At 37.9% G+C, this 25,344-nt stretch overlaps 1 protein-coding gene across 13 annotated transcripts in view; it reads right to left on the bottom strand.

Annotated features, from left to right (window-relative positions):
- Positions 1-25,344, bottom strand: part of FNDC3A (fibronectin type III domain containing 3A) — a 125,639-nt gene that overhangs the window by 68,273 nt on the left and 32,022 nt on the right. For 11 of the 13 annotated variants that reach the window (XM_087756761.1, XM_087756769.1, XM_087756755.1 and 8 more), the window contains one exon: positions 16,150-16,225. The exons of 1 other annotated variant lie outside the window; for it this stretch is intronic. In XM_087756761.1, the coding sequence (XP_087612887.1) occupies positions 16,150-16,225 (76 nt within the window). Of the gene's footprint in view, positions 1-1,908; positions 2,114-16,149; positions 16,226-25,344 lie in introns of those variants that run through there. One more of the 13 variants, XM_087756763.1, reaches the window with a different exon arrangement.

Genomic DNA, 25,344 nt, shown 5'->3' with positions numbered 1-25,344 from the left:
GTGGAATCCAAACACTCTGAACATGACCCCTTGTGATTACAGCCCGTCACAGAGACATACTTTTCTGTCTTTTCACCAATAACAAGACAAGCCTATGAATGCAGCTACAATAGGGGATGCTCTGAAGATGGTGGAAATACAAGTTTGATTGAAAAACTACTGATCTTGAAAATTCTTAATAGCATTGCACCTGACATGATAAATACTTTAACATTTAGATTAAGGCTTCTGATTCTGCTAATGGCTTAAAGGTCAACACACAAGAATTTTCATGTTCAAAAAGCTTTGCAGAAATTTGGTCCCGAATTAATTAACCTAAAATCAGGGTACATATAAAAAAAGAACTGATGTTCTCAGTCAGACTTAGCAACATCGAAAGGCACCATGCTTTACTACCAACACCTGCAGCCTCTTTTGTAGTGAAAGGTACTATCATACAGAACACTAAACACCTTCAACCAATTCCCACTGCAAACCTCACATTTAACTGTTGAAAGTGATTCAAAAGTTTTTTTCAGGGTCTGGGTTAGCTAAAGAAAAAAAAAATCACCACAGGCTAACTAATAAAGGCCTTTAAAATTTTATTTAAATCTTTTAAACTTGTTTTAGCGTTTGAAATTTAAATTTTGGTAATCTTGGTGTTTTACGTGACAAAGGCTCCTTGATTCTTCACAATGAGCCCTTTACAGATCCCTCGATCAAGGAATTATTTTCTCCATATCTCAAGCAAGTTACTACACAGAGAAAGTATGTAAGCTCAAACCTTAAGAGCATCTATGACAAAGGTTGTTGTTGATAAAAAGCTTTCAACAACGTTAATAAATATGTATCATCAGAAAGAAAGTATCTGGTAAAGCAGCAAACAGGGCCCAGACACAAAGATGCCGTTGCAGTGTTCTCTTCAAATTCAATTTGCTCTGTAACCAAATACATTTTAAAAAGTAACATACCCACTGCTTTGGCAGCCAAAATGAACTCAGAGCCAGAAAGAACTATGTAAGGAATCTACTTACCTGTGCCAAACAAGAGGCCGGCGATGAAGCAACTACCTTGGCTCAGACATATAAAAGCTGTCATTCCAAACCAGAAGAAAGGGAAAAAGACATATGCGTATGGTGGAGCTCCTTACCATACATTATGTATGGATCAATATATCCCTCTACCAAGGAGCTAAGACAAGAAAATTGCTTAATAGCTGGAAACTAAATGTGGCCTTTGTGCAGAAACTTTTTATTGCTTCACTACTGTCTGGATGCAGGAGATCTAAATTTTCTGTTGCTGGACCGTCAGGGCTCAAGGACTGAAAGAGACCTCAGGAATCAAGTCTATTCACCTGCAACTGCGGCTTCATTCCTCTCCCCCATTATCATACATCAAGATCCATCATAAATGGATTCTACGCAAAAGCATCAAGACCAATCTTAAGACAGTCAGTTCTTTTACCCGTACATCTCCCACTGGAGAGCTGTTCTAGAGCACCGCTCTCCTATGTAGCCAGGAGGGTTCTTGTAATTAGATAAAAGTTATTCACAGCCATTTGACATCCAGCTGGGCTCTAAACCAGCTCTGACATTAACTATTAACTTTTTTTCTTTTTAAATCCCTGGTGTTTACTTACCTGTTCCTAACAAAACTCATTTTTAGCCAAACAAACCAAGCCCTTCTACTCTCCTTTTATAAAATAAGCTCCTTATTCTCCTGAATATCCTAATAGGTCTTTTCTACAACACCTGGAATCAGCTTCATTTCATCTTTTGTAAATATGAATTATCAAATTACAGTTGAGGTCTGAGCAGAATCCTGTAAAATGCTACTGAACATCCCAAGCTGTACTAGCAACAACTGCCCTGATGCATTTTATGCTCACAGTAACCTTTACAGATATATTACACTGGAGATAATACTTACCTTGTGAGTCAAATAGCTTGACTGCTTTCTCCTCCTCAAGTTTCAAGTGAGGAGATCCCCATTTATAATTTATTAATCTCATGCATGACCTTGCATTGTATATAACTGCATTCCACCCAGTTCAGGGGTACCATTCAAACAACACTCCTTTAGGCAGTTAATACATGTTCTTGTTGATCTTTTACCACTTCTGGAATACAGATTTCCTATGCCATTGGAGTTGTTTGGATGATCAGCTTCGCTGAAATGCGAAGTACTTCTAGAGTATCTTGCTAGCTGAAAGACACCCGAGTGCGTCGGTTACTAAGTGATTAAGAAGGGATATATTTACATTCTAGGCTAGCTGTGCATCATGCTTTAGCATTCAATCCTTTCCTATTTCATCCACAATTTAGAACCTTAAAAAAAAAAATGAGTAAGGTTATACTGACTCTGCTGAAGCTCTTTAGAGATAGAGATCAAAATGATTCTGTAGTATGCTTTGAATTTTGCAGCATGGAGACAGGCAACGTGCAAGTATCTGGCCTCAAGACTCCACTGCATACCTGCAATTCTTTACACCTGCTTTCTCTGGTCCTTCTATTTACTTCCCACTGGCCTTCATATCCCCCAAAGCTATATCCTATATAGATATAGCCTTACCTGACATTCAGCCTCTTTTTCTATGTGGCATGTTCCCAGACACTTCAGACCACCCGTTCAGCTCTCTGAAGCTGCACAGAAATGTTTACCTGCCAACGTACTACTTGTCCAGACACAGCAGCACACCACCACCATACAACAAGATGATCCAGCAACATACATGTATGTGCTTCTGAAAAGAACTGCAAACCCAACACCCTTCTATTTAACTACTGTCACCAAGATGAGACTAGATTCTTTCCCATCAAAAATAATGGATCTATTTTTCAGGTGAGGGGATGAGGCTCAGTAACTGCAAAAAAAATGACAACAGATGGAAATTCTATGAACATAATGGACACTTGGAAGGCTATTATGGGCAAATCAGTGCTCTGGATGGTATTTTAAAGACCTGTCTTTAGGAGGACGAACTGGGGAAACAACCTACAGATAAAGCTGTGTGGGCATATGAATGAAAAATTCCTAGTCTATTATGTGTCATATCTTTGCTGGAAAGCAACGCAAGGAAACTTGAGAGTGTATATAGCTGCAATTAAGAGAAAAGATAGGGTATTTCCAAGGTACATTTTCCTCCTTTTTATGCAATCTCTCTTTGCGTAAGAATTAGAAGGGTGTAGTAAGCATAAACCCACACCTTTTACAAATATTTTACTGAAAAGGCTATATACACATCATGTCAGATTGACAACCTGTGTACAATAAGCACTGTTCTAACACGCATGGGCCAGAAGTCCACAGTAAAAAGTGATCAAACCGTCAACAATCAATCTCAAAATCTCATGCTTGCAGTCCTCTTGTACCCATCTGCAGTACAAGTCAGGGAAATGAGTGGAAGTTAGGCTCACACTAGCCAGTCCTCTGCATCTCTGTTCAACATTTGCTGATATTCACTTTTTTTTTCCCCAGCTCTCTTAGCAGGTGATTTTTAAAACTCATTCATGCTGGAAGAACTTTAACTGGTTCCAGTTGCTCAGACCCCCCTTGTAACTTACTAAATATTTTCACTCATTGATGCATTGCTTAGTCACCAGATGCTCCCGAAAATTGCACTGCCAGTAGTGTCACACCAAATCAGAGGTAGTCACTCTGCTTTTGACCCCTTACTATTCAATTCAGGGGAAAAAAAAAAAATCTCTTTAAGAAAAAAATATAGTTTAGCTTCTCAAATTCCCGAACTCATCTTGGGCTTTAGGCACTCCAAGGATCTGCGTGCAAGACAGCTTTATTTGTATGTACTATCTTTTGAAAAATAAGAGTAAAAAGTCAGATGAGATTTCAGATTTAACTTAATTTAAAAGCTAGGTAAGATTAAACAGATTAAACTTTTTTTTTTTTTAAATCAAACAAAACAATTCTGTGCCTGATCACAAAACAAGAAAAAAATATATGGAAAGCATAACAAAAAGTAAGAATAAATGCAAACTTAAGTATGTTTCATATAATTTTCTAAATCTACCTGCTACTTTAGAGTTTTATTAAGATGTCTCTTGGCTGCATAAAGCATAAGAGCCAACTCTGTCAAGAGAGTGGTGCCTTTCAGAGCACAACCTCTTCAAGGCTAAAGCAGCTGAGGATGTAACACAGTAGTACTTCATTTAAATGCTGTCTTTCAAGAGACTACCTTAAACGCAACTTGTGAGAAAAACAGAGAAAAAGAGAAAGGTTGACAACTCTCTGTAGACACATTCTTCTCTTTCTCTGTCATCTTCAACTTTAATTCTGATTCTTAGAAGAGAAAGCTGCAGTACCATTAATACACAGCTCCTGGACCTAACAGTTCTTTCCCTGCCCTCTTCCTGGGAATTTGATCGTTTCCATCTGCTTTAGTAGTTTGGTTTGGTTTTTTGGTTAGTTTTTGAAAGTGGCTTGCTAAAGCTGTGTTTTACGAGTAGGGCTTTCCCTACTTTGGGACGTTCACTCAGCCCATGGTCCTGTTGTGGTCTTTGTTCAGCACAGTCCTACTTTAAATGACCTGTCCATGTTTCATAAGGTTTTTCTAGGGTTGTTGCAATACTTCATTACAAAGAGGTCATCATGAAGAATACTCACTATCCTACTCACAGTAACTTATTCACATCTTATTGAAACTACAATTCCATACTAACTCCTTTTAAGAATTATTAATGAAGCAGTAATATAGACTATTGGTTTGGCATTCAGTTCTTATTGCAGCTCTTTCTTCAGTTGCCTTGGAAGGCACATCCATTCTACCTACACAATATACATGGCCCATATGTAGAGCACCAAAGGCAAAGGATAAGTGAAACTGCTGGAGAATGGGTTACTGGAAAAACAAATTGAGAAGAGGCACAGGAGATAAAACATATGCTAAAAGAATAGCTGTTTAATCAAAAGGGAAGGAAGGTGTAGTCAGCTTCTCTAGCAGCTCTAATGCCATTGAGACCCATCTACAAGTTATTGGGTGCTGTACAGTCGCTTGAAAAAAATCTGAGGCTCTTTGGATGGTGTCCAAGGGCACCTGCTCCAGACAACTGCATTTTCTGGGAAGCTCTTTGCAGTGTGAAAAAGAGCTTCTCTTTGGCAAAAAGAAAACAAGAACAGCACTGTGGATAGCTGTATTTACTACCAATGAATTTGGCCCTTCCAACTTTGTTTGAAACCCCATGTGATTACACTGTTTCTTAATGGCTTTGACTGGCTGAACTCACATGCTTGTAATTGGTCCTTAACTCACATTATACAGTAGCTGTTTATATTTGTATACAGCTAGGCTATATGTTTGTAATGACCTTTTTATCTTTCTCCTCTTCTTCCTTTCCCTCATTTGGATAATAAACTGCTTTAGATGTAAAACAGATTGCTGCACGTCTGCAAAAGGAAGAAGAGGAAGGGAAGTTATATTACCATTATTTTAATGAAGTTGAAAAGTGTCATGATCTTGTAAGTCATGCAAGCTGACAAAACCTCAGTCGTTTAACAGACAGTCAAAAAAGACAACTATAATCATTTACTATTAATAACACATGCACAGCCATATCTATCAAGCCATGCGCTGCTGAGTCATCCATTAGAAAAAAGCAAAACTAAGAACAGAATAAAAAAAATGCCTGGATTCGAAGTTGCAACGTTCGGCTAGATATTACATTCTGGCAAGAAAAGTGTACCTGGACGCACACAGACAACACAGTAGGCTTGCACAGGTGAAAACTGGCCCTCTGTCTATGCAACAATTTTTAGCATTGAAGGAGAAAGCATGGAGGCAGAGCAATGGCAGGCCCTGTAAGCTGCTGGCGTGGCTGTGCCAGCCTGTGCATGCGTGGGGAACTTGGTCTGTCTTGAGAAATTCTGGAAAAATAATGGCATGAGAGCTGCTCCACAGCCATGAAGGATTTGGTTTCCTTCCCACTCTGTCTGCCACCCTTCACAACTACCACGTGCCTGACAGTGGTCCGCAAGATAAGGCAGCCACAACTACTTTTTGGAGTACAAACAGAACAAGAGTAAATCAAAATTAATTCAAAGCTATTTCTTCATTAACAGTAATTCTTTGATAGAAGCCTGAATACTTTCACTGCTACAGCTAAACATCAAAAGATATAGCAATACAACTTGAATGTCACAGGGTGGAACTATAAAGAAATTTCCTAGGGTCTCATCTAACAATCTGTAGCATTTTCCAACAGATGACACACCAGCCTGTATTCATATCGTACATGTGGTGAAAGAGGATTTAACAAAAGGACGCCTTGATGCACAAAGTTCTAGCCTTTCCATTTCTATGAAACCCAATGCAAACTCAACTTAAAAACATTAAGTTTGAGTTTCTATAAAAGTACCATTTGTTTTTAAAGAATTAATCAGATAATGAAATTGAGAAACTTCTTTCTCTGTTTAATAAAACAAGTTAGCAACTTTCATGAAACTTTGTTATTTCAATCAACCAGATTACATCCCATTAAGATACAGAAAATGCTATCAGCATAAGTTATTCTAAATGTTAGGATATTAAGTGAAAATACTAAGTAAAATCTTTCTCAGACTGCTCTGTCCACATATCTGGCCTTTGATTTAGTTCAAACTGCTAACTACTTGGATAAGACAAACTTTCTACTTACATTAGAAACCAAGAAGAGTTCCTACATAAATATTCCCTTCTTTCCCCCACAGAGCAAGTAGTACAGGGCTATTTCCCATCAGCAGCATAGTCAGGGAAGAAAACAGATGACCTGACTGCAGTGCCAGGGGAATAGTATAATATTGCCCAGTGCAGACCTGTCAAGCTTAACATGCTTCATACAAGACTCATCCAACTGATTCCAGACTCAGCCCACAGCAGCACCTGAATCTCAGCGGTTTGAGTTAATACTTCACAGCCTTGTGGGCTAGACATGGCTGACTACAGTCATGGAAACCAAGTTTTAGGGGCATTCTTTAGCTGCAAATCAGGGCTGTATCTCCATTCCCAGCATGCACCTCCAAGTACTGGTACCTTCCTTGTAAAATGTGAGATGTTAGATGCTCACAGAAATGGATGAGTTCAAAGAGTTCACACGCTTGAGGACAAAGACATTCACTGTGGGTACAACTGTGAAACAACACACTCAAATGAGATGTTTTCAGGATGTAGCCTTACTTATTTCAGCTTATAATAGCCAGGCTTTAGCTCCAGAATGGAGACATCTCATTTAGGTACCTAAAATTATGTGTCTGCATGCAAGTTAGGACTTTAAACTCCCATTATAGCAAGTGGAGATCTAGTCAGTACAGACAGTGGAGCCTGGAGAGCTATTCAGTGCAAACTGATGTCAGCTGAAAAGCACTGACTGTACTATAGCTAGTGACTAAATCTTCACTAGTTATAATGGGAGCTTACATCCAAGGCCACACATAGAAACACACATTTAGACACCTAAAATTAGATATCTTCAGTATGCAGCTGAAGCACTGATATTTCAAACAAATGCCTCCAGAACCTTCCTACAGTCGGGCTCGGTTTGCAGTGTGGAGCTTGCAGTGTAATGAAAAAAGGGAATAAAGGAGGGGATTAGAGAAGATACAAGGGAAGATTAGCTGATCAGAATATACAGGAAAATGAGACAGGAAAAGGAGAACCTGACTGAACACCTTATAATGAATATAGTAAGTTATGAACTCATTCACGTCTCAAAATGTGTGAAATAAGTCAAGACAGAATAAAAGTTAGAAAAATATCTAATAGAAGAATGAGAAAATAACCAAGGCAAAAATGTTATAGACATGTTTTGTCCATATAAAGACACTAGATCTATTTAAACACATTTTAAACAGAAATCAATGACAGAAAAACTAAGTTTTCCCTAAAACACACTACAACCAACATTGTGAGAGAGATCTGAATTAATGCATTTCCCTTTTAATCTGGTGGGGTTTTGGGGTTTTTTTTGTTTGTTTGGTTGGGTTTTTTTTGTTTGTTTGGTTTTTTTCCAATTTGCTGCTGCAGGAGGTGATAAAACAGGTCTAGTTTGCTTTTTAATAAAACTTTTGTCAAGTTCAGCTTATTCTGGGAATAGCATGTTTTAGAAATCTAGTGTTTATAATCCTAACAAAATGGGCACAACAGTAACGTGAGCTGCTCTGGCAGAAAAGCAGCATGATAAAGTAAGCTCTTCCAGCAACAGCCTCTTGTAGCCTCCCTGACTGCCTCTTTAAGGGCTGGAAGAGACTGGGACCATCAAGACATGGTCAGTTATCAGACTTAACAGAGGGGAAGGTTAGGCAGTTCCCAGAGAAGGCTGAGGGAGCTCCGTTACAAGGCTGATTCTCACGGCCACTCTCAGAGCAGAAAGAGCCGGATCTAAACAGCAGACCTCTGGATTGCTACGGTTTATTCTGGTCAGGGGAATGACCTCATTTTGCACTACTTTGCAAGTTTTGTTGAGTTAATAAAACGAATTTGAGAGATGGTCCTGAAAAGACTGAAGACTGCCTCTGCCCTACTGCAAAAGGGACTACAGAATCAAGTAGACGTAAGCTGAGCTACCTTTAATTCAGCACAGTCCTAATAGTAGTACTAGAAAAACTGCAGCAGCAGGGCTTATGGGCAAATTTTCCCTGCCAACAGGACTTGAATTATGGACTAAACTTCTCCTGTGTGTGAAAGCCAATATATGAGCATTCTACATACACTACAGTGAGGGCTTAAACACACCATTATTTCTTTACCTTATCAGAAGGGTATTTGCCGTATCTCTACCCAACTTTCATGCTAACCTGCCTGCAAAAGGCAGGAGGGTAAGCCTGTTCTACAAAATTTGCAAGGGCATTCATGCACTCTATTTATCACTCTAAGCTATAAAAAGAGTAGCTGCTACTTAGAATTATTTTGGAATGAGATAGCTCCAAATCAAACTGCTACAACCACACTTCACGGTCACTTTCTCTTATCGTCTTGTTGCAACACAGAAGAGAATCAAGTCCCCTCTGCAATCATACTCCTCCAAGGCTGACCAATACCAATGTTCCTATTATTTTTAGTTTGACTGTAAGTACCTGAAAATACAAACACCTATGAAACAATTTCTAAAATGTGTAGATTGAATGTCATTTCCAAACAGAGATGCTTTAAGGTTAAGCTACTCCTAGAATCAGCTCTGAAACTCTACATGAACATCCTCAACCAAGACTTAAGTGGCTTTAAGTCACTGCAGCTTGCTGTGACCTCATACTTTCAGTTGACTTGTCTTAGCTTTCCTCAATACCTTTAATGAAGGCCCTCTAAATACTTCTGACGGAAATCCTAAAATTAATGTGTAGAAGAGGATGTTAATCTAAGTATCCATATCCAGTTTCAGCCTTGCATATCATGTTTAGTCTTCTACAGCGCTCACACAGAAGGAATGGATAAGACAACTGAAATGATTTACAATTTTTTTTAAAATGAACTGATGTATAAAACCTTACATCTGTGTCTTCAGAAGGCTACAGTGGAGAAAAGCTGTAAAGCATCTTTGAAGACAAAAAGGGAAAGCAAATAAACTTACCCATGCCATCACATAACACTTCAGTATTTAGAAATGCGAAACAGGTAAATGGAAACAAGGATGAAGAATTATTTTCTTCTTGGGCTACAGAAAGAAAAGATCACCCAGAGCAGCTTCCCTGAGTGGCTCCAGTAAGCTGTTCTTAATGGGAGCAGGAAAACTAGAGCACTAAAAGCTTTGTAGTACACATCTGGGTTGACTTGTAAGGGTTCATTAACCAGGCTCTTAAGTCATCTAGAAAACTAGAGATGCCCAAGAAGAGAATTCTTGTTAACGGTGTCTTACTGGTTTTGCTAGTTTGTCCCATTACTACAGATATACGTATTTAAATAAATATTCTTTTATTCCTGAACTTTGCCCAGTGCTAAAGTGGATACAAAGTAATTTAACAAACAAGATACGGTATTTCTACAGGTGATGTCACCCTTAAAGCCAATATATGGGATCATTACTGCAGTGCCAGGTATTCTAGTACATTCTAAAATCACCACAGAATGACACTGCCTCCACTTAACACAGTGGGTTTAGGATTCAATAATAAGCTGTGGTCTTCTTGTGAAAGAAGCATCTTCCAATGACCATTAGCAACTAGCAGAGTCCCTTCTGAGGGGTTTGTGGCAACTTGTACAGAATTTATGACTGGTCTTTAACGACCTCCAAAACTAATAAATTCGTTTTAAATACAACTCAACACCAAAGCACCAGAAGATACTGAGAACAAAATAAATCTAGGGTTTTTTTTTGTTCAAATATACTGAAATAGCAGTTACATTTGGATTTTAAAATGTTCAGCTTGGTTGCTCTAACAATATCTGAAAACAACCACAACCACATGAGACCTGGCAGCAGGTAACAGCAGATAATAGATTGAGAGCAGCTCTGAAGAGGACCTGGGGATACTGGTGAATGAAAAACTAGACACAAGCTGGCAATGCACGCTCGCAGCCCAGAAAGCCAACCGTATCCTGGGCTGCATCAAGAGAAGCGTGGCCAGCAGATCGAGGAAGGCGATTCTGCCCCTCTACTCTGCTCTGGTGAGACCCCACCTGGAGTGCTGCATCCACATCTGGAACCCACAGCACAGGAAAGACACGGACCTGTTGGAGCGGGTCCAGAGGAGGGCCACAAAAAATGGTCAGAGGGCTGGAGCACCTCTCCTATGAGGAAAGGCTGAGAGAGTTGGTGTTGTTCAGCCTGAAGAATAGAAGGCTCTGGGGAGACCTTATTGTGGCTTTTCAATACATAAAGGAGGCTTATAAAACAGAGATGGAGAAAGACTTTTTACCAGGGCCTATTGTGACAGGACAAGGGGCAACAGTTTTAAACTGAAGGAGGGTAGGTTTAGATTGGACATAAGAAAGAAACATTTTATGAGGGTGGTGAGACACTGGCACAGGTTGCCCAGAGAGGTGGTAGATACCCCATCCCTGTAAGTGTTCAAGGTCAGGCTGGATGGAGCTTTGAGCAACTTGATCTAGTACAAGATGTCCCTGCCCATGGCAGGGCATTGGACTAGATGATCATTGAAGGTTCCCCTCCACCCCATACCATTCTATGATTCTATAACAGTTTTATTCACACAATGTTCTGCGTAATGGGCAGGTTTGGTGTTGCAAAGCTGAAGCTAATCTTAGAATGAACTAAAGTTCGTGTTTCACTACTGTAGTTTCAGAATTGATGTGATCTTCTTTTCCTCTTGACTTCCTTGAAAACACTTTTCAGAAGTATTTTATTCCTTATTTTAAAGAGAAAAAATTAGGTTAAAATTGCTTAACTTTTATCCTAGAGACTAACCTTAATACTGATACTTCATTTCATTTCAAAGCATGAAGTATTTATGACTCATTCCAATTTACATAATTTTTCTTATTTTATTATGAAAATGGCAATTTTCCTTTGCAGAGACATATAGAACATGGTCTCTCTTATTATGTCAAGTAACATTTAATAGCCCTTAGCTGTAACTTGGGACTGTTACAAAATGTGCTCAAGATGAGTCATCTTCATTCATTTATTCTGCAATAGGAAGAATTCATGAATGAGTGATCTGCAGTAATTCACTTCTACAAAGAGAGCCCATTCATACATTTCAAACCTGGTTTTCTGAATCACTGTAATGTAGCTGATTATTTCACTTCAACAGAAGAAAATTTTGGCTTAAGGAAAGTTTCCACAGAAGTCTGAGTATTTCTAGTATGTGAGAACAGTTTCATAGATTTAAGAGAGCTCTTCTGAAAATAAACATTTTGGTCTAACACACGGATACACAGGCAGATATCTTCCTATCTATCTAGCAAGAAAAGCACCGTGTCTTTGGAAAGTAAGAGACTGAGAAACAGTTTAAATTGAAGTTGCGTCAAGGAAGAGCAGAAGTTATCACTATCAGACAAACCACTAGGCAGACAAAGAAAACATTTTATAAAGTCAGAAAAATGGCCATTGGCACACAAGTGCTCATTTGAAGCTGTATTTAAGTCAAAATACATACAACAGAAAAGAAACTAAGATCCAAGACTGCTAACTATAGAAACATAAAGCAACCATGCTTCTTATTTTAAATAAATATAAATGTAAGACACCAAGAATAAAATACACAGATTATTTTAAGTCATCAAAACTCCACAAAAATAAAGGAATGGGATTCACCAAGGAGAAAAGGTTCCTTAACCACCACTGCTCTTTTGCCAACCTCAAGAGATTTCAAACCAGGAAACAATCTTAAGAGCCTTTTCACCCAATCTTAACTGCCATGAAGAGGCCCACATTAAAAAGCCACTTCTCACTTATCATAGTACCAAAACAGTCAAAGCTTTACAGATCATCTGTGAGAGTTATACCAGCAAATAGATGGTAAGTCAGTGCAGAGACCTGGGTATAAATGCAGCATTTTCTTCAGAAGCTTAGCTCACAGAAAAAGCATGTATGCTTCTCCATTAATTGGTGCTTTAAGTTTTCATTACTTCATTGACTCAAGAAGAGCTCTAAAATAGTCACTTTATTCACACCTCTCCTTTCTCCTAGAAAGACAATGACTCTCCTTGTTTTCAGGCTGAGAAGTTTTACCCTATGTATAGAGTATCCAAAGTAAGGATAGTTCTCTTTACAAATAAAATAACTGACAAGAGCAGCACAAAGACTGACAGAATGTCTCAATGTTTCCAACAGACGGGGATACGACGCAAGAAAATACAATTAACATTATGGTTAGCGTAATGTGGATTGTTTCTAAATCTATCTGCTGAAGTCAGTCTCAAGTCTCAAGCACAAGAGAGATCTAGAATTACCCGAGGAACAGTGACTTACCAAATCACCCAGACCACTGTACCTGGGGATCTGCACTTCTACTGGGGATCCATCCAGAAGCAGCTTGCTACCTCTCAACTTCCATTCTTTCATTTTAGTACTATATTCACATAATTTCAATTTAAACTTATGCGCATGCAAATTGTCTTGCAAGAACCTGAATTTACATTTTATTGTTTTCACCTGTGGTCAATGTGCAACATTCTAAATTCTTACTATCTTTTGTAACCTCATATTATTTTTCTTTTTCCTTGGATATCTTTTAGTAAGACTGTAATTCAAAGAGACGACATATTTGTTAGCCACCATTTTGCTAAGTATAAATTAGAATACAGACTTCGAAAAATAGTACTTGCAAATTTTCTGTTCCTTAAAAAAAAAAATTGTACTATGTTCAATATTGAACTGAAGCCCTTGTTATTTGTAGAATATTGAACGTCCCACAAAATATGAAGTAAATTAAGTTCTCAGAACCAGTTCAGTCTAGAAAGCAAACATCAGACACTAAGAGATATTTGTTTGGTGGTCACTTACCATTCTACCACAAATAAGTAAGAATTGTGAATTATACATGTAAGCTTTACAAACCTCATTTTGAACGGGATAAGAGAACACTTGTAACAAAGTATTAAGTGCATTTCATGAAAAAGCTTTGCTTGTACTAATGCTTTTCCTCCAAGTGGATTCTGAATGTGATACAAGACAAAACCATATTAATTGCAATATGCAATATACTTGTATGTAATTATAATTTTTCTGTGGGCAATACATACTGTGGTTTTGCATAGTATACAGATACACATTTTCAACGTATGTAATACTACCTCTTTTTACATAGTACATCACAGAAAAAGCTGAATAATGCATTCTTTGCAGAAACTTTTAAGTCAATACAGTCAGAAAAGAGTATAAAGATGGGTAAATACTTATAGGAAAAACTGAGGTTGGAAAAAAGCATTAAGAAACTAATGACTAAATTATGACTAAGTTATAATGACTAAATTAACTTCCCACTGATTGCATCTCCACTAAATTTCAGCCATCTTTGCTTTCTTCATGCCTTTTTTAAAATAAACATCTCTGCATGTTTATAAGGTTTCCTCCAAACCATACTCATTATGTATTTCCACATCTTTAACTTTGATTTGACCTAAAAAGTGAGTGCATACAGCAGAAAAGAACAGGGAACTGATGGGAGCTTTCTTTCTTTAGACGCAATGCAATACTCTCCTCTGGCTGTAACCCATTTTGCAGACTTGTCATCCATTTTGTAGCCAAGTCAAGGGCAAACTATGTTTCACAAGTTGTGGCAGAGCAAAAAGGACCACCGATACCAAACTGCTTTCCACAGTGTACACCATCTGAAATGGTTCACTTTATACAAATCTATACACAGAAAACAGGAAAGCAGACATTCCTCATTAGTTGCAATACATACAATGAAAAAGGTACAGCATCAATTACTAAAGGAATTTCTTCTTTAAGCCAGACATACCCAACAAGCCAAAAGGTAGAAAGATCCATCAACATAGCACTCATAACACACATAAATGTCTCAGGAGTGGCAAGAATAGACCAGAAAAGCAACATTCATAAGACCACATGCAACTCAGATTCTGTTCTAAGATTAGAGAATGTACAGATATGAGAAGCCTCTGTGCCCTCTGTTTTACTACCAACTCTAAGCCCTATTTTCATGTCCTGGAAGGGGGAAGGACAAGGAGAATGTCTATATGACAGGAGCTGTGGAACTGATTTGGAATGTAGGTTCCTAGATTGCCAGTGCCACTTTTCAGGAAAGTTGTAAAGACTGTACCTGAGCTTACACTTCGTGAGACCCAGGAACAATTGTCGAATTACTGCTCCCGCTCACTTTCATATGTAAAGTGTGAAGAAATCAGCAGCTGAATCAAATCACAATAGCGAGCTGACTATTCAGAAAGCAAGAGGGACCAAGCAAGGATAAAAGCTGTACCATGAAAGGTTAGAACTGTATCTATAGAGATATGATCTCAATATTTTTGCAGTTCATCACACACTTCCTGCTTTCAAGATGGTCATGCAAGGAAAGTGTCGATTCATTCCCTGCCCCCCTCTCCCCAAGCTCATCTGATAAATCAAAATTAAAACCCAAAACGCACTGCATGCCACTCTCCTCAGTGTTTTGTGCAACAGAAGTAAAATACATCTTACCTGTTCTTTAACTTAAATTGCAAGACAAAAATCACTACATTCCCCTCAGGTATTGCCAAGTAATTATTACACAGCTACGTTTCAAATAAGCCCTATAGAACTGCGAGCTGCAACACAGATCCATTTGTGGCTCAAAGGAAGCAACAGTACTATGCAACCAGCACAATGTTTTGAAAAATGGTGCTAATGGACATGCAAACTTTAAGAATTGTCGATATAAACTTCATTACAATCCAAGGCCTCCTTTTAATCAGTTATTTTGCAGCCAAAGGACCTGCCTATGTCACTGGAAACCAGACCTTTCATCTCTTCTCAGACTGGAGAGGGGGGAAACGAGCTGGAAAATACTTGCTTCAACTTCCCAGAACAGTATCTGTTGAGGCTGGGCCAACATCCAGAAAAAAAGAAGGTAGGATTCATTGGCCCAGAAGATAACAAGTAAAAAAGTGACCCCATAGCTGAATCTGTGGATATTCTCTTATAACACAGTAAAGTGGTATTCTAAACAGCAGCAATATCTCACTGCTTATTTCCTGCAGCTCTAGATAGGCTTAACTGGTGGCTATTTTCATTCAGAATAAAAAACAACATCCAAACTGACCACTGCGTACGGGGATGCTACACTTAGAAGAAGCATTTGTATTTTGAAGCTGCACTTGCTAGAACTCAGAAAGGACCCAATTTGGCCCCTAGAGATAACGAAAACCTACTAGTGGGATAACAGACAGCTACTGTTGGTATGGGCAAACAATGTACACATGACAGCAAAGAATAAAAAAAATAAACCAAATTAACAACTGTAGCTTTTAATTTGAGGTCTGTGTAATAAATGAGGTTAGTCAAAAGTTGCTACCACAGCACTTCCCTGTTTGCTTTGCAAACTGAAAATGTTCCCCCCTTTCTCTCCCAAGAAATTTAATTTCATCTAATATAAGAAAAAGTGTTTTGTTTATGGCAGTGAAATCTAAATCCAATGATCTTTAGCATCTAATCTTTTAGGTCTTTAAATGGCTCTTGTATTTAAAATCATTTCTGTCAGTCTTTTACTTTCAACACGACAACTTGCTTTTTATTTATCCTGATGCAGACGCAGGAAATATTAAAATAAATTTATCAGCTTTACCTGTAAAGCACTGAAACTGTCCATCTTCTCTTCTTATTGTAAATGCTTCCCCTGGATTAACTTGCACAATAATAACCTTAAAAATAAAAGAGTGTTTACAACCATTACACAGGAATATGTTACAGAAGTCTGATATGTGAAAAAAAAAAAAGTAAGTTTTACTGGGGAAAAACAACTTTTTTTTTCTGGTTAGTAAATACATTATTTTTCACTTCACACTGCTTGCTGCCTTCATCCCACGGAGAAAAAAAAAAAGAGATAAGAGCAAGAACAAGTACAGATATTTTTAAACAAACATTTTTCAAAGAACCAAGGAGAGAATAACAACTGAGTAGAACAGTACCTGTACAAATTTTATTTTCCCAACTGCTTAGCATAATTAAAAAGCTATTTGTACAGCTTAAATTATTTCAACAAATTACATTAACTTCAGCATTAATCAAACCATTACATAAAGTTTCAGAAGGAAGCCTAGAATTCCCAGTGTTTGAATTTTCATCATAACCACTTGGCAAACAGTTTTCAACATAAGGGAAATATTGTGTCATTTCCTTCTTTACATGATCCAAGCATGTTTGTACATTCATTGATGATAAAACATTATCAGAAGTCATGACAAAGTAAGTGCACTAGATGCACAGCATGAAACAATATGTATAGTTTTATTTGTGGAAAGCTGTTTGTTCAAATTTTGTAAACCCATGCAATCCAGAATTGATAGCAAAGCACACTTATCAGCCAAAATAAACAGAGGAAGTCTGACATGTACCAAAGTAGAAGCCTGTTACCATTTTAGACTTCTGTATTCTCATTTGAAACCTGCCTTTCTGTGAGAGAAAAAGTTTGTAACCATGAAGAATCTAGCTAAAATTATGAACAAAGAAAAAAAACAGAAGAGCAGGTGCATTTCGTAATTTCCTTTCTGGACACATCTTTCTTCAGTCTCGCTTGCACGTGTCTAAATAGAGTGTATGTCCTCCTCCTGGTGTGAGCTGGGGAGAGACAAATCTTTATATACACAACTCTTCAACATTATGGCCAAAAATTTCCCCTGTTAAATTGCTAAAAGAAAATAAAATTGGTCTTGTTTACAAAAAAAGAAAACAGGAAACTTGAGCGTTACTCATTTTAGGAATACCAGAGAGAAAGGAAAGGGTGAGGAAAAGGCAGAAATCATAACAATTCCTCTCCCTCTGGTAGAGAAACATTATGAATTAATGAAAAGATGGCAAGTTCTGCCCTAACATATCTGCAACTTTGATGAGGTATGATGGATACTCACATTTTCAAACTTGTGCCATGTGATTCAATACTGATTTAGCTCAGTTTTGAGCATGCACTCTAAAAATACTACTTTGTTTCATGTGGTACAGTACTGTTACTGGAGAAAGGTGTCTCCAGAAGCTTCAGGCTCTTTGAGAAAAAACAATGAACTATATCACTATTTACATTTTATCATGCTACTAAATTTTCCAGATCTTCTAAAGTGTCTGAATATAAGATTCAGTAAGTTAGCATTCATAATACAATCTAAACTTAGAAACAAGAAGATTTTAGACATGAACTTCAAATAAGACTTACAGGTCTTCAGAAAATATTGTATTGTCAGAGTTTATTGTAAGTGTTTGAAGGTAGCATTTTAACAACTGGCAATCACCTTCAGAATGTGATGAAGGAGAGAAATACGAGTGGATGAGTTCTCACAATTTTTTTTTTCATACTCCCCAAGCAGGCATAACTTTTTGAAGACATATTTCATTGATTTACTTTCCCCTCTCTGCTACAATTGAAAGTTTTAGCTGGAAATTTAGACTGGAATAAAAGTACCTAAAAGCTTTGCAGGAGAGCACGAGAATGTCTTTCCATCTCTTACGTGTGGATTAGATAACCACATTTGCCCAAGTCTTTTGGCTGATTTAATATGCTCTAACTCCTGGGAGGTGCCATTCTGCCTGCAGCTGACATGGCAATCTGTACAATTTTCAGCTTAATATTCTTGGTCTCCACTGTATGAACTATGAAAAGTAGAATAGCTGCAAAGCCCTCAAGTTTTAGGGCAATGGCTGGCATAATTCCCTTGATTCCTGCTTTTAAAGTAACAGGGAATGGGGGATGACTGGTGTCCCATTTCTTCTGTGTCAGTGCCTGAGGTTGGCAACCTGGGTAATGATGTTGCTTTGGAAACCTGCTGGCTTTCCTCCTCCAAACCTCTGCTGCAGGACATCTGAACTGGAGGCTCCAGCCAGTAGAGTGGATCTGAGCATGGGAATACACATACTGGCCCAACTGCAGCAAGTGGGCCCTATGTCTCCTGATTTTCTTTTATAGTGGCTTCTGTGTGAGAAACTTTGTTGTTCACTTCACAGCTACTCTGAGAAAGCAAAGGCTCAGCACGCCAACCATAGTGTAACACGGTGAGAGGGGGCACTGTTCAGCAGCAGCTGTGCCATGAGGCAACAGGTCTGATGGAGTCCAGCATCACTCTGACGCTCAGGATGTCATCAGATTTTCATCTCTCTGAGGACATCTGACTTCCACTCAAAAGGGTGGAGAGACTCACCAGCTTAATGCAGTTTAATTAGATACTCTGTTCCCAGGAACAGGAAACAGAGCCTTTTAGTCTACTTGATGCCTGACTGTGTATTTATTTCACTGGCTCCCACTTTCAGCCTTCCTTTTATGTTGTGCATTCACATTTGTATTTTACCACCGTTCCAAGATAGGCTGTATTTGTTGCCAAGCGTGCCAAAAGAGAATCTGAATGAGGGTTGAAGTAATTTCAGAAGTTTCAAGAGCTGCTGGCTTCAAAGGTCTTTGTGTTGGGGTAACGTGTCAGCGTGACCAGCACTGGTTGCTGGAGCAGCCAGCAACCTGAACTGAGGGTTCAGGAACCTGAGCAACCTGAACCTGCGCTTCACTGCTGAACCCAGTAATCGCTGCTTTGAGAAGGACATTTTTGACACTCACTCACCACCTCAGTAGATGCAATTTCAAATAAGAAAAATTAAAGCTATGTACAAAGAGAGAGAGACTGATACCGTTCTGGTCAGAAGAGATATTACCAAAAGATAGACAATCACTCACAAGGATTCCTTCTTATCTAACAAAACTCTGCTGCACATAATCAAAGATGCAAGAAAATTTCTCTAAAGGAAAAGGAAACATGGATCTTTCACAGCATCACATGTTAGGCAAATAAAATCTACAGGTTGCTTAGTATTTAATAGCTATTTCATCTCATTCTAGGTGGCTTTGTGCAGGCCTGCACATCTCATTGTCCAACATGCTACTTCATGAACCCTGACATCAGTACTTACGAAAACCAAGGCCCACATCTTTCACACTGAATATTCTAGACCTCAATCTCCTTCCTCTTCTGGACAAAAGGTTCATGTTGGCTGGAAAGCTTTGGAAAAATCTGATGGTTCGGCCTCTCTTCCCACACATCAATCTTTTCATGATAAAGCCTGTTGTTTTACTCACAGTGTCTAAAGCTCTGCTATCCAAAGGCTAACATGCATTATTCTATGCAGATTTACATTGCCTGCTCCTCTACGATAATTATGATAATCTGAAAAAACTCATTTGTGATGTGTCAGTCACAGTGGGAGGCACATTTAACACAGCCACTTTTCAAATGCCATTTCTCTTTCTAAATCAACAACACACTAATTACGGACTTCACAACCTTAAGAAAATAATGCAAACCTAAGCCTTGATACAGGCTCTAGAATCCTACAAGCACTTCTAAAGCATAACGAACTATAACAGAACCTAATAAAATTTAAAAGGGTAATTTCTAAATGCTAACACAACTTTGACTCAACATATTTTTGTCTCACGTTCAAAATATGTTAAGGCAGTGCTATTAAGAAATGGGAGTATTAGGTCAACAACTAGTTTTGTGTAATTTCCACTGGGACTATAAATTGTTTCCTTTAAACAGTTATTTAATGATGATCCACATGACCTCAATACAGTTCCTGATGAAAAACAGTACAGAATCTCTTTCCAGAGAATAGCATATGAGTTGACAATACAAGACTGCAGCTATACAATTATCCTAAGAACAGTTCTTGCATAAATAAAACAAAATTACCAGCCCATATGACTAAAGCTTGGCAACTGTGTTTTGGGTATTGCAAAGACTGTCAGAGTTTTAACAGTGAAATTTCATACTTTTCAATGGCAATTTATTCTACAAAAGATATTTTAGAAGGTAAACCCAGATCAAATGAACAACATACTAAGCTTTGTAGTAGTTTAAATAGGTATGGATTACAGAGGTTTCTTCTTAGCACAATATTAAAAGCAAAATCCATCCTAGAAACATAGAAAGGCATTCCAAAAAGGAACAGTATTCATTAATCCCCCTTCTTAGCATGGAATACTCGACTTTTTTTCCTGATTTTAAAACATTTACTTCACTGCCCATCCACTGTCAGTTCAAGATGCATAGCCTGGATTGGCAAAGACCAGCTTCCTAACAAAACTGAATCATGCCACATATTAGAAAGCTTAATAGGTTTTGCTTGAAATTGCTGTTTAAACTCAGGCAGCTGCTCAAGCCAAATAAGAACATAAGAAATATCCTCATGGTCTGGGTCAGCAGTCCAGGTCAGCAGTCCATCTAGCCCAGTACTTTGTCTCCAGTATATCAACTGGAGATGCTATTTAGGGAGAGCAGGTGAGCCAGGCCACTTTCTGCAGTCCATCTCTGTCATCGTCCATGAGTTTGCCTAAACTCTGAGTTCACTTACACTTTGAATTGCCTCCACAACCTCCTATCGCAGCAAGTTCCTGAAGTTCACCTTTTAGCCATGTTAAAACAATCTCCTACTAGTTAAATGTCCCTAGTTCCTGTGCTATGGGATTTGCCGAACAACTGTTCTGAGTAAATTTCATCTACCTCCTTCCATTTTTAAGCCTTAGCAATTTCCCCCTCCTTGTCCCCTGTCTCTGCAAACTGAGGAGTCCTAATGTTTCTAATGTCTCCTAGGAGAACTGCTGCATCCCCTTGACCACGTCAGTGGTACCTAAAACCACATCTGTATTAGCAAAGCAAGCAGTGCTCAGGAACATCACCTGGGATGCCAAACAATGTTATAGTAGTCCCAAGCACAACACAGGCCAATGCCAACGAGCAGTCTTCTCCCAGACAATACTGGAAACTATTCCAGAGACCGCTCTTAACGGGCAGTCTGCACACAGACACTCCTTCTGAAGGAAAAGATAGTTTACTAGAACAGACTTGCTCTAGGACACTTAGCCCCAGTCTCTGGGAACATTCTTGAGCACACTTAAATTACTAATACATAAACACTGCCCAACAGCAGCCTGAAGAAGCATTACAACGTTTTGCCTTTTTGAAGAACTAGTTAAGGGATACCCTCTTAATTAGCTTTGAAGATCTGTTCTTCACCTTAATCAAATCTGAGCTGGTCTTATATGATAAATACACTCTTAGAATACAACAATTCCATATAAGACTATTTTATACTATTTCTCTCCTCAAAGAATTTCAAATTAAAATACAATTTTATTGTAGCTCAAGTAGTATGATCGTGTCCTACAGAGATACACAACATTGACTTGGACATACTACCATCAACAGATGCAATGATAATTTAACAATAATTTCATCTTAAGATCTCATATATGATTTAGCTTTACTACATCAGTGTGAGTAGGATGAGAAAGTATTCTGATTTTGCATCTAAAGAATCAAAGGCAGTACAAATGTTCAGAGGAGAGTACTCAATGTTTCTTATTTCTATTCAGTAAGCTCTTCACTGTCTGCAAGAGAAACTACAGAATGCTTCCGCAGACTGAACCAGGAAAGGAGTTGGATGTTTTTTTTCAAGTCTTTAGCTTATTTCTAACGCTGAAGAAATGAATTTGATAAAAATAGCTGGAGTCAGAAAAAAAATTATATGACCAAAAACACAAAAAACAAAAAGGTGGAAGGGAGTACGTGCAAGACAGAGCTGCAGCCACTTTGACTCAGAAGACTGCTCCAAAAAAGGGAAAACTTAAGGCCAAATGTTAATACTCATCTCCAGAAAGGTCTAGAAGTAACTTTTATTAGCATGAAGCAGAGGCTGCAGAAGCCAAGAGAAGATTCTTAGAGGTATTTCGCTCCACCAATATGGTCACAGCAATGCCTTTTAAAGGCAGAATGGCAACGATACAAAACGTGGCTGATTTATATCTTATTAATCCTTGTCTTTATGGATACAGAATACTTTCTTAAGCAGCCTAACAATTTGCTTGTGCCAGACAAATATGCAGGTTAAGATATTTAAGCTCTTAGTTGGAGCACAGTGAGGGACAGACCGGAATTTAAAATACAGAGCTAGCTAATCCTGCCTTCAATATGTTCGTTTGCACACTAATTAAGGCCAAAAAGCCCATTAACTCCACTGAAATAACAATTACAACCGACCCCTCGTTCTGTCATAAGATCCATGCAAGCATCTCTACCTCCATTCTATTAACAGAAGTAGTAATGTACTAGCAGATTGCCAGGTTTCAAGATAATTTTAGCTAGCTGATGGGAAAGAAAGACAGCATCAGACTTGTGGCATCACAAATGCGTATTTAAATTACAATATGCACGGAAAAGTTTTCCCAATGCTCTCAGTCACAACAACAAAAAAATAAACTATAAATAGGCTTGCACAATTAATGAGTGTTCTCCATCAGGTGGTTAGTAAGCAAGACCGAAATAAAACCTATGGGCAGTATTGTGAAGTACCAATACCAAAACTGGATTCATCCTGATAAGGGTCCTAGATGAGGTGAAAGACTGGCAGAGCAGGAAAACAAAAAAGCTCCGGACTAATCCACAAGCATGTTACTTCACTGTTTTAAGGCAACATTGTTCCACAGCAGAAATTGTAAATACAATTAGAAGTCCAAACTATTTCTGTCCCTACAGAGGAAAAAAAAAAGCCAATAAAACCTGAAATAAGTCAATGAGCTCTAAAAACTAACAATAAAAGATGTCTTATAGCAAGTTTGACACTTTTTTCTTCTTTTGCTCACCATTATACATGTGCAAAAGCAGCTCTCTATAAAACTCAAAAGCTAAAGAACAAGGCTCCCTCCCCAAATACACACATGATATAGCCAGCCAAAAACCAGTGCCTCAAAAATATTTTGCCACTTAAAATACATATATGCAGTGGATTTGTAAGGCAAAAGAGATCTTATCTGAAAAAACTACATATGCAAAGTATTATTGCTAATATATTATATATACAGAGATAATATTTTTAATTGTTTAGGTTCTAAAAGTTTAAATTTAATCTGGACTAAAAAAAGCCCACCCAAACAACAAATGATTGTATCTAGACATATACTAGATGATCTTTCACACAGGCACAAAACAAAACAAATCCAGAATTAAGACAGTTACTAATCTTTTCCTCCACCCTGCTCCATAAAGGTATGAAGACCTACCTAATTTGGGGAAATTTTTGCAGATCAGATTTGAATAAGGTTTATAGAAGAGAGTTTAGCTTATCACATAAGAATGATCCAATTATTATACATTTTAAAGCCACAGTTCAAATAATACCTGTATTTTTAAAAGGACCGAACTGACTGAAATACAGTTTCTAACTCTTCTAAGCCAGCATAAATATCAAGAGATTCAATTCAGATACAGCAAAATTTTGTTTACAGGTTTGGTATTCACAGCCACGTTTTCAAATCTTTTGTAGCAGGTAACAAATTGCATTGCCCAAATACATGCTTTTATACCTAAAGGCTTCTCTGTCTGTAGAAAAAGTTATTAGCTACTGAATATACAACATCATTTACAAATATTTTGTTTTTCTAATACCTATGGGTGTATTTCTAAGCAGCAAAGTCCTAGCTGAAAGACTGAAACTATCATGTTAGAGTTACTGGGATATGAGAGAAATATTTTTGTATTTGCATTAAAGAAAAATCAATAGAAGTCAAGCTCGCTCTGTCTCTCCAAAATATCTTAGCTCTCAAATACATCCTTCATTATCAAGGACTATCAGCTTTCTGAAGGGGAAAAGAAAAAGGTTAAGTTTTTTAATCCTGACTGAGGCTAAAGAAACCAAAAAACATTATATACTTTGTGTCATGTGTGAAGTTGTGGGATAAGCCCATGTGAGAACTGACGCTCTGTTCTCTCCACAGGCTAGCACTGTCTACTGCCACAAAGGCAAGAAAACCAAAGGAACTGGATTGAATTGCAGTGTAAAGGGATATTTGGAATCCTACCCTCTCCCCAGCCGCCCCCCACCTCCCACTGAAGGGGAGGGGAACTGAATGAGTTACTTGATATCTTTCTCTAAAAGAAGTTAGTTACGCTTCGTGAATTTACATATTTTTCCAGATTGAGTGAAATCTGGGACAAATTTTCCAACTGAGTTAAAAGCCTCTAAATATATGTAACAAGAATGCTAATAGATCTACCACTAAATATATCATAACAAAAAAAAAATGCAATCCTTTAGCAGCAAAGCCAATTCATAGTCTAGCATACGTATTAAAATACTGGAAAATGTGAGGACATAAGAAGGCAAGGAAAAAGTGGGGGGAAAAAAGCTAGGATATGTTACATTAATTTTATCCATTGCTAAAATCATATATACTATGAAGAAATAAGAGTACGTTATATTACAACTGTGGTTAAAGCATACTTAAATGAAATAATGTAGTAAGAGACTGTTCTGTACAACAAGACTGATTACAAATTGGAGCAAAACAGTACCACTGAAAAGCAGAGTTCTGTTTTTCTCTCATTCTGGAGTGATTTGGGGGATGTGCGTGTTTTTTGGGGTTGTAGGGTGTTTTCTTTTTTTCCTCCAAACTTCCTAGAAACCAAGAGGGTAAAGTGTTCCAAAACATTTCCCTGGACCTCTGAAACTGTAATTTAAAGAGAATCAAATCACAATCCATTTCTACGCTAGCAGAAACAATGTTCTTTTCTGAGACGTTTTACTAAGAAAGAAATAAGAGTTTCAGGGTTGGGGCTGGTTTTTTTGGTTTTGTTTCTTATTAATCTGAAAACATCTATATTTAGAATTATATGGTTATAGGTGCTGAGTCAGTAGCAAATGATTGTCAGCAAAAATCACAAATAATGGGAAGACTTTACCAAAATCATATTTCTAAATGCACTAGTAATATACATCAACATAAAAATAGATA

Source organism: Nipponia nippon, unplaced genomic scaffold (genome assembly GCF_047370975.1).
Source record: "Nipponia nippon isolate SJK-2023a ecotype South Korea unplaced genomic scaffold, ASM4737097v1 scaffold_2, whole genome shotgun sequence".
Lineage (NCBI taxonomy): Eukaryota > Metazoa > Chordata > Aves > Pelecaniformes > Threskiornithidae > Nipponia > Nipponia nippon.
This window is presented reverse-complemented; position numbering and strand designations above follow the sequence as displayed.